The sequence below is a fragment of the Eumetopias jubatus genome, unplaced genomic scaffold (assembly GCF_037043125.1).
Source record: "Eumetopias jubatus isolate StellerSeaLion01/CBP00866 unplaced genomic scaffold, mEumJub1_p1.0 scaffold_13, whole genome shotgun sequence".
NCBI lineage: Eukaryota > Metazoa > Chordata > Mammalia > Carnivora > Otariidae > Eumetopias > Eumetopias jubatus.
Genome location: NW_028274819.1, coordinates 84332493 through 84348800, shown reverse-complemented (window position 1 = coordinate 84348800; position 16308 = coordinate 84332493). Strand labels below are relative to the sequence as shown.

At 39.9% G+C, this 16308-nt stretch overlaps 1 protein-coding gene across 1 annotated transcript in view; it reads right to left on the bottom strand.

Annotated features, from left to right (window-relative positions):
- Positions 1-15744, bottom strand: part of NCAPD3 (non-SMC condensin II complex subunit D3) — a 67783-nt gene extending 52039 nt beyond the window's left edge. The window contains exons 1-3 of the mRNA XM_028120799.2: positions 15611-15744; positions 13347-13501; positions 11497-11659 (exon numbers count right to left, since the gene is read on the bottom strand). Of these exons, the coding sequence (XP_027976600.1) occupies positions 11497-11659; positions 13347-13501; positions 15611-15674 (382 nt within the window). The 5' untranslated portion in view covers positions 15675-15744. The remainder of the gene's footprint in view (positions 1-11496; positions 11660-13346; positions 13502-15610) is intronic.
- Between the last annotated feature and the right edge of the window lie 564 nt (positions 15745-16308).

Sequence of the window (16308 nt, the reverse complement as noted above, 5' to 3'; positions counted from 1 at the left end):
AATCCTCCCGGGACAGTGTGGTCTCAGGACCCTTGGGGTCACAGAAAGACCGGGGGAGTCTGAGTGCTCCAGAGCTCCCAGGTATCGGAGCGGGGAAGCCGGCTGCAGAGACGGAGCCAAGGCGCGGGCTCTCAGCTTGGGGTTGCCATAAACTGAGATCCGTGGCCCAGTCGGGCCACTGCTCCTGCAGCAGGGACCCAACAAGCGGCAGAGCCGGGGAGACTCCCCTTCCTTCCCGGGGAGGAGCGGCGCGGGAACGCACCGCAGGGATCTGCTAGGTTTGGAAACTCCACATGGGGTCGGGTGCCACAGATAGCAACGCTCGGTCACAGGCCGGGTGAGCACGGAGTGCGGCCGGAGACCAGGGACAAGGGAGTGACTGCTTTTCTCTGGGGGCGCACTGAGGAGCGGGTCCCCGAGTTCTCAGCTCCTCCGGGTGGAGATTGGGAGGCCACCATTTTCGCCCTGGTCCTCCAAGGCTGTAAGGAGAGCTTGCAGGGAACAAAAGCTCCTGAGATCAAACCCGAGCAGCTTGCTTAGCCAGGACCGACAAGGGCGGGGCAATTCAGCCTCCGGCAAAGACATTTGGAAACCACAGCAACAGGCCCCTCCACAGAAGATCAGCACAAACACCCAGCAAGCCTAGACCAAGTTTACCGATGAAGGAGAACGGGAGAACTCCAGCGCTAGGGGAATACTGCACATAGAATTCATGGCTTTTTTTTTTACCATGATTCATTAGTTCATCAAAGTTAATTTTTGTTAACTGTTTTTTTTTTCTTTTTCCCTTTTCAACCAACATCTTATCAATCTCTTTTTAAAAAAAAAAAAATTTTTTTTATTTTTCATTTTTAGAGTCATATTTTGTCCCTTCATAGTAGTTACCCTTATTTTTGGCATATATATATGTTGTTCTCTCTTTAAAATTTTGAGATACAGTTTCTTCTAACAGATCAAAATATACCCTAAATCACTAGTGTATGGCTCTGTTCTAGTCTCCTGCCTGATCACATTCTCTCCCTTTTTTCTTTTGTTTTTAAATCTTCTTTCTTTTTTCAAACAACTTCTTATCTTATCAAGTCCTTTTATAAAATCTTTTATACTTTTCATCTTTACAGTCATCTTCTATCCCTTCATTGTATCAACCCTTATTTTGTACATATATGTCTTTCTTCCTTTAAAATTTTAGGAGGCACTTTTTTCTAACAGACCAAAATACGCCCAAAATCTAGTGTGTGGCACTGATCTATGCACTAGCCTGATCATATTTGATTACATTCTGCTTTTTTTGTATTATTCTGTTTTTGTTTTTATCTCTTTTTTTCTTTTTCTTTTTTCTTTCTTTCCCTTTCTTTTCCCCTGGTTTCAGGTCTTTTCTGATTTGTATACAGTATATTTGCTGGGGACATTGTAAACCTGTTAGCATTTTGTTCTTTCATTCATCTATTCTCCTCTGGACAAAATGACAAGATGAAAAAAATCACCTCAGCAAAAAGAACAAGAGGTAGTACTGTCAGCCAGGGACCTACTCAATACGGACATTAGTACGATGTCGGACCTAGAGTTCAGAATCATGATTTTAAAGATACTAGCTGGGCTTGAAAAAAGCGTGGAAGTTATTAGAGAAACCCTTTCTGGAGAAATAAAAGAACTAAAATCTAACCAAGTCGAAATCAAAAAGGCTATTGATGAGGTGCAATCAAAAATGGGGGCACTAACTGCTAGGATAAATGAGGCAGAAGAAAGAATCAGTGATATAGAAGACCAAATGATGGAAAATAAAGAGGCTGAGAAAAAGAGGGAGAAACAACTACAGGATCACGAGGGCAGAATTTGAGAGATAAGTGATACGATAAGACGAAACAACATTAGAATAATTGGGATCCCAGAAGAAGAAGAAAGAGAGAGAGGGGCAGAAGGTATATTGGAGCAAATAATAGCAGAGAACTTCCCTAATGTGAGGAAGGAAACAGGCATCAAAATCCAGGAGGCACAGAGAACCCCTCTCAAAATCAATAATAATAGGTCAACACCCCGACATCTAATAGTAAAACTTACGAGTCTCAGAGACAAAGAGAAAATCCTGAAAGCAGCTCGGGAGAAGAGATATGTAACCTACAATGGTAAAAATATTAGATTGGCAACAGACCTATCCACAGAGACCTGGCAGGCCAGAAAGGACTGGCAAGATATCTTCAGAGCACTAAACGAGAAAAATATGCAGCCAAGAATACTATATCCAGCTAGGCTGTCATTGAAAATAGAAGGAGAGATAAAAAGCTTCCAGAACAAACAAAAACTAAAGGAATTTGCAAACACGAAACCAGCCCTCCAAGAAATATTGAAAGGGGTCCTCTAAGCAAAGAGAGAGCCTAAAAGCAGCAAAGATCAGAAAGGAAAACAGACAACATACAGTCACAGTCACCTTACAGGCAATACAATGGCACTAAGTTCATACCTTTCAATAGTAACCCTGAATGTAAATGGGCTAAATGCCCCAATCAAAAGACACAGGCTATCAGATTGGATTAAAAAACAAGACCCATCAATATGCTGTCTGCAAGAGACTCATTTTAGACCCAAAGACACCCCCAGATTGAAAGTGAGGGGGTGGAAAACCATTCACCATGCTAATGGACACCAAAAGAAAGCTGGGGTGGCAATCCTTATATCAGACAAACTAGATTTTAAAACAAAGACTGTAATAAGAGATGAGGAAGGACACTATATCCTACTTAAAGGGTCTATCCAACAAGAAGATCTAACAATTATAAATATCTATGCCCCGAACATGGGAGCAGCCAATTATATAAGGCAATTAATAACAAAAGCGAAGAAACACATTAACAACAATACAATAATAGTGGGGGACTTTAACACCCCCCTGACTGAAATGGACAGATCATCTAAGCAAAAGATCAACAAGGAAATAAAGACTTTAAATGACAAACTGGACCAAATGGACTTCACAGACATATTCAGAACATTCCATCCCAAAGCAACGGAATACACATTCTTCTCTAGTGTCCCCATGGAACATTCTCCAGAATTGATCACATCTTAGGTCACAAATCAGGTCTCAACCGGTACCAAAAGATTGGGATTATTCCCTGCATATTTTCTGACCACAATGCTTTGAAACTAGAACTCAATCACAAGAGGAAAGTCGGAAAGAACTCAAATACATGGAGGCTAAAGAGCATCCTACTAAAGAATGAATGGGTCAACCAGGAAATTAAAGAAGAATTAAAAAAATTCATGGAAACCAATGAAAATGAAAACACAACTATTCAAAATCTTTCGGATACAGCAAAGGCAGTCCTGAGAGGAAAGTATACAGCAATACAAGCCTTTCTCAAGAAACAAGAAAGGTCTCAAATACACAACCTAACCCTACACCTAAAGGAGCTAGAGAAAAAACAGCAAATAAAGCCTAAACCCAGCAGGAGAAGAGAAATCATAAAGATCAGAGCAGAAATCAATGAAATAGAAACGAAAAGAACAGTAGAACAGATCAACGAAACTAGGAGCTGGTTCTTTGAAAGAATTAACAAGATTGATAAACCCCTGGCCAGACTTATCAAAAAGAAAAGAGAAATGACCCAAATCAACAAAATCATGAATGAAAGAGGAGAGATCACAACCAACACCAAAGAAATACAAACAATTATAAGAACATATTATGAGCAACTCTATGCCAGCAAATTACATAACCTGGAAGAAATGGGTGCATTCCTAGAGATGTATCAACTACCGAAACTGAACCAGGAAGAAATAGAAAACCTGAACAGACCTATAACCACTAAGGAAATTGAAGTAGTCATCAAAAATCTCCCAAGAAACAAAAGCCCAGGGCCAGATGGCTCCCCACGGGAATTCTATCAGACATTTAAAGAATACATAAAGTGATAAAATACATTAACAAAATAAAGAACAAGAATCATATGATCCTCTCAATAGATGCAGAAAAAGCATTTGACAAAGTACAGCATCCTTTCTTGATCAAAACTCTTCAGAGTATAGGGACAGAGGGTACATACCTCAATATCATAAAAGCCATCTATGAAAAACCTACAGCGAATATCATTCTCAATGGGGAAAAGCTGAGAGCTTTTCCCCTAAGGTCAGGAATGCGGCAGGGATGTCCACTCTCACCACTGCTATTCAACATAGTATTAGAAGTCCTAGCCACAGCAATCAGACAACAAAAAGAAATCAAAGGCATCCAAATCGGCAAAGAGGAAGTCAAACTCTCACTCTTTGCAGATGATATGATACTGTATGTGGAAAACCCAAAAGACTCCACCCCAAAACTGCTAGAACTCATACAGGAATTCAGTCAAGTAGCAGGCTATAAAATCAATGCACAGAAATCAGTGGCATTCCTATACACCAACAACAAGACAGAAGAGAGACAAATCAAGGAGTCGATCCCATTCACAATTGCACCAATTGTGGTGCACACAATTGCACCAAAAACCATAACATACCTAGGAATAAATTTAACCAAAGAGGCAAAGGATCTGTACTCAGAAAACTATAAAATACTCATGAAAGAAATTGAAGAAGACACAAAGAAATGGAAAAACGTTCCATGTTCATGGACTGGGAGAACCAACATTGTGAAGATGTCAATGCTACCTAGAGCAATCTACACATTCAATGCATTCCCCATCAAAATACCATCCACTTTTTTCAAAGAAATGGAACAAATAATCCTAAAATTTGTATGGAACCAGAAGAGACCCCGAATAGCCAGAGGAATATTGAAAAAGAAAAGCAAAGCTGGCGGCATCACAATTCCGATCTTCCAGCTCTATTACAAAGCTGTCATCATCAAGACGGTATGGTACTGGCACAAAAACAGACACATAGATCAATGGAACAGAATCGAGAGCCCAGAAATGGACCCTCAACTCTATGGTCAACTTATCTTTGACAAAGCAGGAAAGAATGTCCAATGGAAAAAAGACAGTCTCTTCAACAAATCGTGTTGGGAAAATTGGACAGCCACATGCAGAAGAATGAAACTGGACCATTTCCTTACACCACACACAAAAATAGACTCCAAATGGTTGAAAGACCTAAACGTGAGATAGGAGTCCATCAAAATCCTAAAGGAGAACACAGGTAGCAACCTCTTCGACCTCAGCCACAGCAAGTTCTTCCTAGAAACATCACCAAAGGCACGGGAAGCCAGGGCAAAAATGAACTATTGGGATTTCATCAAGATAAAAAGCTTTGCACAGCAAAAGAAACAGTCCACAAAACCAAAAGACAACCGACAGAATGGGAGAAAATATTTGCAAATGACATATCAGATAAAGGGCTAGTATCCAAAATTTATAAAGAATTTATCAAACTCAATATCCAACGAACAAATAATCCAATCAAGAAATGGGCAGAAGACATGAACAGACATTTCTCCAAAGAAGACATCCAAATGGCCAACAGGCACATGAAAAAGTGCTCAACATCGCTCGGCATCAGGGAAATCCAAATCAAAACCTCAATGAGATACCACCTCACACCCGTCAGAATGGCTAAAATTAACAAGTCAGGGAACGACAGATGTTGGCGGGGATGTGGAGAAAGGGGAACCCTCCTACACTGTTGGTGGGAATGCAAGCTGGTGCAACCCCTCTGGAAAACAGTATGGAGGTTCCTCAAACAGTTGAAATTAGAGCTACCATTCGATCCAGCAATTGCACTACTGGGTATTTACCCCAAAGATACAAATGTAGGGACCCGAAGGGGTACGTGCACCCCAATGTTTATAGCAGCAATGTCCACAATAGCCAAACTGTGGAAAGAGCCAAGATGTCCATCGACAGATGAATGGATAAAGAAGATGTGGTATATATACACAATGGAATATTATGCAGCCATCAAAAGGAATGAGATCTTGCCATTTGCAACGACGTGGATGGAACTGGAGGGTGTTATGCTTAGTGAAATAAGTCAATCAGAGAAAGACATGTATCATATGACCTCACTGATATGAGGAATTCTTAATCTCAGGAACAAACTGAGGGTTGCTGGAGTGGTCGGGGGTGGGAGAGATGGGGTGGCTGGGTGATAGACATTGGGGAGTGTATGTGCTCCGGTGAGCGCTGTGAATTGTGTAAGACTGTTGAATCACAGATCTGTACTTCTGAAACAAATAACGCAACATATTTTAAGAAAAAAGAAAAAAGAAGATAGCAGGAGGGGAAGAATGAAGGGGAGTAAGTCAGAGGGGGAGACAACCAGGAGAGATGATGGACTCTGAAAAATAAACTGAGGTTTCTAGAGGGGAGGAGGGTAGGGGGATGGGTTAGCCTGGTGATGGGTATTAAAGAGGGCACATTCTGCATGGAGCACTGGGTGTTATGAACAAACAATGAATCATGGAACACTACACCAAAACAAATGATGTAATATATGGTGATTAACATAACAATAAAAATTAAAAAAAGAGTAGGGCTAAACTAGCTCTAGAGTAAAGGCTACTTCATATCTGCTCCAACAAAGCTTTAAAACAAGCCTCAAAAGGATCAAGTTAATCCATGGATAACTGCCTATCAAAATATACTTAAACACTATTTGAAGGGAAACAATAATGTAACAATGTTTCCAACACTGTATTATGAATACGACTGTAATACTGTATGCCATAAAAACTTTATAAGGATTCATTCATTAGCATATAGGCTAGGCTACCATGAAGTAACCTTTTTTATTTTAAGATTTAATTTTATTTATTTATGAGCGAGCGAGAGAGAGCATGCGCACATGAGCACGCATGAGCAGGGAGAGGCAGAGAGGCAGCAGAGGCAGAGAGAGACTCTCTCCAGCAGACTCCATGCTGAGCTCATAGCCAGATGTTGGGCTCAATCCCATGACCCTGAGATCATGACCTAAGCAGAAACCAAGAGTCAGATGCTTAAATGACTGAGCCACCCAGGTGCCCCAAGAATACAGTATAATCAGTAACATCAAAAGTAGGTTCTTTGAAATGAGCAATACAATTAATAAACCTGTATCTAGATTGATGAAAACAACAACAACAAAATACAAATAACCAATCAGACATGAAAGGGAACATATCACTATCGATTTTACAAACAAAAAAACTTTCAAAGAGAACTCCAGGCCCAGACGTCTTCATTATTGAATGCTACCAAAATTTTAAGGCAGAAAAATAATCCCTTCTTCACAAACTTCCAATATAAGAAAGGCAAGAGCACTACTCAACTCATTCTATGAGACTGGTATTATCCTGAAACTCAAACCAGACAAAGGCTTATCAAAAAAAGAATATCCCTTATGAATATAGACGCAAAAATCTTCAATTAAAATATTAGCTAACAGAACTTGGCAACACATAAAAAGGATTACACACTATGATCAAGGAAATGCAAAATCAGTTTAACATGAAAACCAATCATCATAATACACTCTTATATTGGAATAAGGATCAAAAATCACATGACCATCTCATAGATACAGAAAAGCAAAGAACAAAATTCAATACCCTTTCATAATAAAACACTCAACAAACTAGGAATAACAATGTCTTAAAGGTGATCCTCAAAACACCCACAGCAAATATCATACTTAAGGACCAAAGACTGAAAGTTTTCCTCCTGAGATCAGGAACAAGACAAGATGCCCACCTCCTGACTTCTGCTCAGCACTATACTAGAGGTCCTCATCAGGGCAATTAGGCAAAAAAAAAAAAAAGAAAAGAAATTAAAGGCACCTAAACTGGAAAGGAAGAAATAAAATTATGTCTACTCACAAACAGTATGATCTTATATATAGAAAATCCTAATAGAAACAATAAATGAGTTTAGCAAGGTTTCAGAGTATAAAATCAGTAATAAAAAAATCAATTGTACTTCTCTGATTAAAAGAAGGGCAAAGGACCTGAACAGATAGTTTTCCAAAAAAGACATACAAATGGTCAACAGGTACCTGAAAAGATGCTTAACATTACTAATCATCAGGGAAATGAAAATCAAAACCAAAAATGAGATATTACCTCATACTTGTCACATGACTAAAATAAAAAAGATAAGGAGGGAGGCTGGGTGGCTCAGTTGGTTAAGTGGCTGCCTTTGGCTCAGGTCATGATCCCAGGGACCTGGGATGGAGCCCCGCTTTGGGCTCCGATTCTGGTTCTCCCTCTGCCTCTCCCCCAACTTGTGCTTGATCATTCGCGCTCTCTTTCAAATAAATAAAATCTTTAAAAAAAAAAAAAAAGACAAGAAATGAAAAATGCAAGGATGTGGAGAAAAAGGAACCCTCATGCACTGTTGGTGGGAATGTTGGTACAGCCACTGTGGAAAGAAAACAGCACAGAAGTTACTCAAAAAATTAAAAACTGAAATACTGTAAGATCCAGTATTTCCACTACTGGGTATCTAACCAAAGAAAAACCAAAAAAAAAAAAAAAAAACAAACCAAACCAAAGAAAAACTAATTAAAAAATATACATGCACCCCTATGTTTACTGCAGCATTATTTACACCTATCAATATATGGAAGCAGCCCAAGTGTCCACTGATAGATGAATGGATAAAGATGCGGTGTATATATAAAATGGATTATTCAGCTACAAAAAAGAATGAGATATTGCCATTTGCAACAACACAGACAGACCTAGAGGGTAGTATGCTAAGTGAAACAGAGAAAGACAAATGCCATACGATTTTACATATATGTGAAAACTAAAAAAATAAACAAAAAAAGCTGTAACAAACCAATAAATAGAGAGAACAAACTGGTAGTTGCTTGAGGGGTTGGAGAGGGGGAAATGAGTGAGGGGAAATAGAAGGTTTCCAGTTATAGAACAAATAAATCATGGGAATGAAAGGCACAGCACAGGGAATATACTCCATGGTACTGTAACAGCATAGAATGGTGACATGATAGCCTCACTTGGAGTGAGCATAGCATAAGGTACAGACTATCATATAGACTTGTCCCATCACTATACTGTATGCCCGAAATTAATGTAACATTGTACATCAACTACTTAAATAATAAGTAAATAAGTAAATTGTACTTTTACACACTACCAGTAAACAATCTGAAAATGAAACTGAGAAAACAATTTCATCTACAATAGCATGGAAAAGAATAAAATACTTAGGAATAAATTTAACTGAGTTAAGTGTAAGAGTTGTATATTGAAAAGTATAAAATATTGAAACAAATTAGGGAAAACTAAAATAAATGGAAAGACAGCCTATGTTCATGGATTGGAAGACTTAATGTTGTTAAGATGGTAACAGTCCCCAAACTGATCTAAGGATTCGGTGTACTGTCAAAATCCCAGAAGTCTTTTTGGGTAGAAATTGACAGGCAACTCCTATAATTCATGTGAAAATGCAAGGGACCCAGAATAACCAAAACAATCTTGAAAAAGAGCACACTGTGATTAAAAATTGAGTATCAACAGAATCCCAACAATAATTCAGAAACATTTAAAACAGAAGGTAATTGGCAAGAACACCACTTGCTGGAAAGCTGCAAGTGGCCTACAATGAACAACACTCTTCACTCTGGCATACATCTCAGCCTTAATCAGAAGGAACTGCATCTCAGGGAAAACCAAATCAAAACCTCAATGAGATATCACCTCACACCAGTCAGAATGGCTAAAATTAACAAGTCAGGAAACGAAAGATGTTGGCGGGGATGTGGAGAAAGGGGAACCCTCCTACACTGTTGGTGGGAATGCAAGCTGGTGCAGCCACTCTGGAAAACAGTATGGAGCTTCCTTAAACAGTTGAAATTAGAGCTACCATTCGATCCAGCAATTGCACTACTGGGTATTTACCCCAAAGATACCAATGTAGGGATCCGAACGGGTAGGTGCACCCCGATGTTTATAGCAGCAATGTCCACAATAGCCAAACTGTGTAAAGAGCCAAGATGTCCATTGACAGATGAATGGATAAAGATGTGGTATTTTTATACAATGGAATATTATGCAGCCATCAAAAGGAATGTGATCTTGCCATTTGCAACAACGTGGATGGAACTGGAGGGTGTTATGCTGAGCGAAACAGGTCAATCAGAGAAAGACATATATGACCTCACTGATATGAGGAATTCTTAATCTCAGGAAACAAACTGAGGGCTGCTGGAGTGGGGAGGGTGGGAAGGATGGGGTGGCTGGGTGATAGACACTGGGGAGGGTACGTGCTATGGTGAGCGCTGTGAATTGTGCAAGACTGTTGAATCACAGATCTGTACCTCTGAAACAAATAATACATTATATGTTAAAAAAAAAAAAAAGAAGACGATAGCAGGAGGGGAAGAATGAAGGGGGGTAATCGGAGAGGGAGATGAACAATGAGAGACGATGGACTCTGAAAAACTGAGGGTTCTAGAGGGGAGGGGGTGAGAGGATGGGTCAGCCTGGTGATGGGTATTAAAGAGGGCACGTTCTGCATGGAGCACTGGGTGTTATACGCAAACAATGAATCGTGGAACACTACATCAAAAACTAATGATATAATGTATGGTGGTTAACATAACATAATAATAATAAAAAAAAAGAAGGAACCGCATCTAACAGGGGAAGAGAAGAACAAAACTGGGTTCCTAAAACCACCACTTTTCTGTGACACAGCTCAATTACAACTGAGATACTGTTTAGCAAGAGCAAAGTCTTTAGGAACTTATTTCAAAAGTCATTTTGGGGAGCTTTAATAATAATACAAATTAATGCTCAAGGCTTGTATGTCTTTTTACCAGTTCCCAAATCATATGGGATAATTATTATCATTAACATTTATTACAAATGAATTTATGTAAACAGTGACAAGCAGCAACTTTAGGTTCTCCAGCTGCATCCCCCTCCATGTTCCATCCTCTCTTGCCTTGGGTCTGGAGTGGGTAGAAGGGACTCTTTTATTGCTCAGAGGAGGAACAGCAACCTAAGTGCTCTAACAATAAAGGAAGTAGAACAATGCTCATAAATAGACTACTTTCCTGTGCTTTCCTTCATCAAGCATTACTAGCTATTCTCATGCTTTCTTTATTAGAATGGTTTTAATCTATTTTTCCATATCTGCATAGGAGAGAGATTATATATAATACAATGACTCCCCAGCAGTCTTTCTCAATCTGGACGGGGAGTCAGGAGATGAGTGGACAGTATCAGATTTTTATACTAGGAGGGGGTGGGTGGGAATGGAGCTCTTGTAGCTTGGAGACAATTCCCCTCAAGTCTTACCTCTCTCAGATTAATTGCATTAGGTTATAGACACACCATATTAGAAAACAAACACATTTAAAGAAACAAGGGAAAGATATTTCTTGAACACCTATAACATGCTATGTATTTTACAGACTTACTCTCATTTAATCCTCAGAACAACTGTGAGATGGGTTACCACTGCCCCATTTTAGAAGTGAGAAAATGAAATATAAGGGCCCAAAACAATGTAGAAATTTAAAACAAAAATATATTTATTCTATCATATCAAATATACATACCTGGTACTTCCAGCAGCAGAAAATAAAGCCCAGCAGCATGAAGGCCATATTGTCGATACTGCACACTGACACTTTTCTTATGGACTGTTTGAACAAAGTGATAAAACAATGCCACCAGTGCCCTGTGAGAAATACTATTCTCAATGAAGAAGGTCCAAATGCTCTGGGGGGCGGGAGAGACATAAAAGCCAAGAATTAGAGAAATGGGAAAATCTCTTGTTATTTGATTTTTGCAAGTATTTAGTACCTTATTAAAAAAGAAAAAAGAACCAACCATCCTGGCTCCTAATTATAAATCTTCAAAGGGACTGAAACAAAAAATTGAAATGTAGTATTCAAAATTACAAAAATAAATAAATACACAAGAAATTTAAATAACTGGGGCGCCTGGGTGGCTCAGTCGTTAGGCGTCTGCCTTCAGCTCAGGTCATGGTCCCAGGGTCCTGGGATCCAGCCCCGCGTCGGGCTCTCTGCTCGGCGGGAAGCCTGCTTCTCCCTCTCCCACTCCCCCTGCTTGTGTTCCCTCTCTCGCTGTGTCTCTCTCTGTCAAATAAATGGATAAAATCTTAAAAAAAAAAAAAAAAAAGAAATTTAAATAATTAAACTTTCAAAACTAATTTGGGGATAGGTTTGATGCATATATATTTCTGAAATTATCATAGCTAAAAATTATACTAATTATGTTAGTGTTTACTCAAACAAGTTACCCCTCTATGTTAAAGGTACTCAAAACCATTTATCACTCTAATTACTAAGTGAAGAAATCAGAGCCATTTACTTAAATTTAAATGCTCTATGGGCAATGGGAGCAGGAAAAGAAATACCTGAAAGTTTCTCCCTCAGCAGATTTCAGAAGTGGTCTAGGTGAGAAAGGAAATACACCCTCAACTACAAACTTCAATTTTATTAATTGTATCATTGTTCCATGTTTTGCCAATTAAACACACGAAGAGGAAATGGGTTATTTCTATAAATCAAACATAGCAGGAACTAAATATGGTTTATCCTGGAATATCTTTAAAAAAAACACAGGCCCATAAAAGTTCAAGAAATCAGACCTTGTACTTTCCTGCTTTCCTGAAGACAGGGAAAGTGGCAGGTAATGCCTTGGCTTAGCCACACTGCTTAGCATGTGCCACTTTACAGAAGAGCCCATTTAGAATCCTGTCAGCACTCTGCATTCTTTCACCGTAAAACTTCCAGTAGAAATCACCTCCTACATTTATAGCCGTCACCTCCTCATTCCTAATGCCACTTCAGCTCTACTCCACTCACCTCTAACTGTGACCCTGCAGGTCACCAAGGGTGATCCAATCACCTCTGCCCCATCTTCCTCATGTTGGGACTCTGCCTGCCCACGGTCTCTGCCGCACTTGACACCTGGCTGCTTCCTAGTCACGCTCGCCACACTCTGGCTGCTTGCCTGCAGATCACCCTCAACCAGCTTTTCAGTCCCGTCCTGTCTCTTCTCTTCCTCACTGGCCCCGTGCATCGCTGCACTCACCCATCCCCCTGACTCAGATGTCTCTCCTATCTACGTTGTTGAATTTTTACTTCTTTCCTCATCTTCCAATTCACACTGCCAGTACTCTCCCTAAGAATTTCCTAACAGAATCTCATGTTCAAAAGCCTAAACAGACCCTGCAATTTTCCCACTTTACTTAGCTATTAGTTATTAGGATTTTATAACAAATGAACCACATTCTTTATGCTATTCTTATCATACTCCTTATAAATGGTATATTAAAAAGGTTAAGCTTCAGATTATAATAATGACTTTCATCTCCCACTTCTAACACCTAAAGACAGCTGGCTTGATTTTTAATCTTTTTTTTTTTTTTTTTTTTTACCTCTGTAGATCCATGATCTTCAGTAGCAAAGGGGAAAACACTTTCATATAGTTTTGTGAAGGCATTCAATCCAGTCTCTAGGATTTCTGCTTCTATGCTGGGATCCAAAGGCTCAGTCTCTGTGAAATCCAGTTCCCATACTGTGTCCACCCATTCTAGTGGGAAAATGCAATTAAATCAAAACTTTTCTATAACAAGTAAAACATCAATAACCTTTAGACTCTAAGTACATTTAAAAAGAGAAAACTTACTAATCACAAATCACATTTAACTATACAATACAGGTGTAGCATAATTAAAAGAAAGCAGAAAAGGTTAAAAAATGTTTTTTTAAGGGCGCCTGAGTGGCTGAGTCAGCTAAGCGTCTGCCTTCCGCTCAGGTCATGATCCCAAGGTTCTGGGATCGAGTCCCACACTGGGCTCCCTGCTCAGCACAGAGGCTGCTTCTTCCTCTACCCTTCCCCCCCTGCTCGTGATCTCTCTCTCTCTCTCTCTAATAAATAAATAAAATATTTTTAAAAATCTTTTTTTAAAATCAGAACTGACAGCTGGCTATTAGATTGATCATCTTCTAAAAATATCAAGAAGGAAAACATTTTAGATATGAATGACACTTCAAAACACTGAACGATATGACTTTCCCATAAATTCAATCTGGAGAAAAAACAGAGGTTAACAAAAGATTGCCTTGGATGTCCCTTTGTGAAAATCTTACAATCAAGTTAATAAACCCAAGTACAGTATGCAGCACAAAGGGACATCTGAGGCAACTGACTGTTTAACATGCTTTAATTATTCACTCACTCTTTCCTAATCATTCTCCTAACAAATACAATCCTCTTCCTAAAAATGGTCTTGCATCTTTTCCTGCCTCTTTTTCTCTCATATTCTCCCATTTATCTTATACGCATATTTTTAAATGCATACGAGTATTTCTGATCTTATTTCTGGATCACAGATACCCAAGTTCCAACGAAAAAAGAAAAGATCTGGTGTCAGGAAATCAATAAATTCAATAAATGATAGGTACTATTATTTTTACAATAAATAAGTGTTAAAACAGTAATAGGTATGTAAAACACTAGAGAGCATAATAGAAAATATTATGGGGGAGGTGGGCAGGATGATTCTGCTTCAACTGGACCTAAATGTAGGAGTTTACCAGGGAAAGAAATGCAAAAAAGTGCATCCCAGACAGAGAGAACAAAGGGAAAGAAAGTATAGCCTGTTTAAAAATGAACAAAACAGTTACAACACTGAGTCTTAGTGTGAAAGGTGAGAGTCATTATTAGTATTTATTCTGCAGTTACTATGTTCCAGGTACTGAATTAATTTTCACACAACTCCTGTGAGGTAGATATTATTATAATGCCCATTTGACATGTAAGGAAACTAAGGTTAAGCAACTTGCTCAGTGATACAGAGATGCTAAGCTAAAGAACCAATCCTACTGTTCTGACTCCAAAGGTTATGCTATTGGAAAAGAAGACTGCAGTGAGTGGTGAACGCTCTTAATAGGGCATGCCAAAGATTTGGTCATTTATTTAAGAAATAGAGGGGAAACATTAAAGGCTTAAAGACTTGATAGGTCATGTTTGTGTTTTCAAATGTGATCCTTGTAGAGGTGTGGGGAATGGGCTGGAAGAGTTAGCATGAGAAAGCGGCTAGGATACAGGCTGGTTAGGAGGGCTTGCTGCTGGACAGCAGCATCAGGAAAAGGAACAAGGAGGACCTGCGAGACATCTCTGAGGAGAGGACAACTGGTGGTTGTGAGCATGAAAGATGAAGAAAGAATGCCACGACTCCCAGGTTTGTGGATTGGCTGGTACCAATAACTGGCTTTGGTAATCCCAGTTTCACGCATGTGACGTCTGAGGTGGCTGTGAGACATCCATTTAAACCAATAAACACCAAGTTCAGGAAATAAGTGTGAACGAAGAAATAGACTTGCTATTTAAAACCAAAGAAATGGATGAGACTGTCGGTGGGGATTTACAGAATAAGCAAGGGAAGGCCGAGAAAACATGCAAAAGAACTAAAAGAGATCGGACAATATAAGCTCTTTTTTTTTCCTGTTCCTTTACTAGATTGAGCCCCTATTCCAGACCCGGCTCGCCAAAGTCCTGGAGTGCACAGACCTGGAGACCCCAGACTCTGCTGCGAGCCGAGCGCCCCACCCCCACCCCAGGCCCGGAAAGAGGAGCACCGCAGTCGCAAAGCACCACAGCCCGGCCTCCCCGAGACTCACGGCCTAGTTTTCTCACCGGGGCTGAGATCCAACGGGCACCAGGGCTGCAAGCCGCTCCCAAGGCCCGGCAGCGCCACCATTATCTCTCAGGAACCGGCTAGCCTCAGCGATGGTCAACTTTCAAAGCTCGCTCCCGCGCGCGCTCCGAGACGTTCCTGCGGACCAATCACAAAGTAGGGAATTTCCCACCGACTAATCATCGCGCCCAGCCGTTTTCACTCTATTAACCAATCAGCAGGGTCTTCTGCCGCATGCGCAAAGAAAGGGGCGGGCCAAGGACTGGAATTGAGCCAACGTTCCACCGGGTGGTTTTTTGGGTTTCCATTTAAAGTGGGCGTCAACAATTAAATTAAACCTTAATAGCGTCTTTCTCGCCTTATTTTTTTTTAAACGGAAAGACACTGTAAAGAGAATTTGAGACAAGATCCTTCCTGTATTAAATGTCACCTTTGCCCCCAGTCAAGCGACGCTTCCCGTGCGTTTCAAAGGGCTACCTTTACCCCGTCAACCACTCGAACCTTGTACTTATTAACGTTTACCGAACTAAAAAAATAAAGGAAAACAAAACAAAGCAAAAGCACCCGAAATGGTATCTGCAGTTCTTTTAATTTTACGGGACGTCTGGCCCCTAACCCTGGAAAAAGGCTGTAACTGCCATGTCAACTAAGGGAAAGACAGGCCGCTCTGTCTACCACTGTACATGCGCAATGAGCC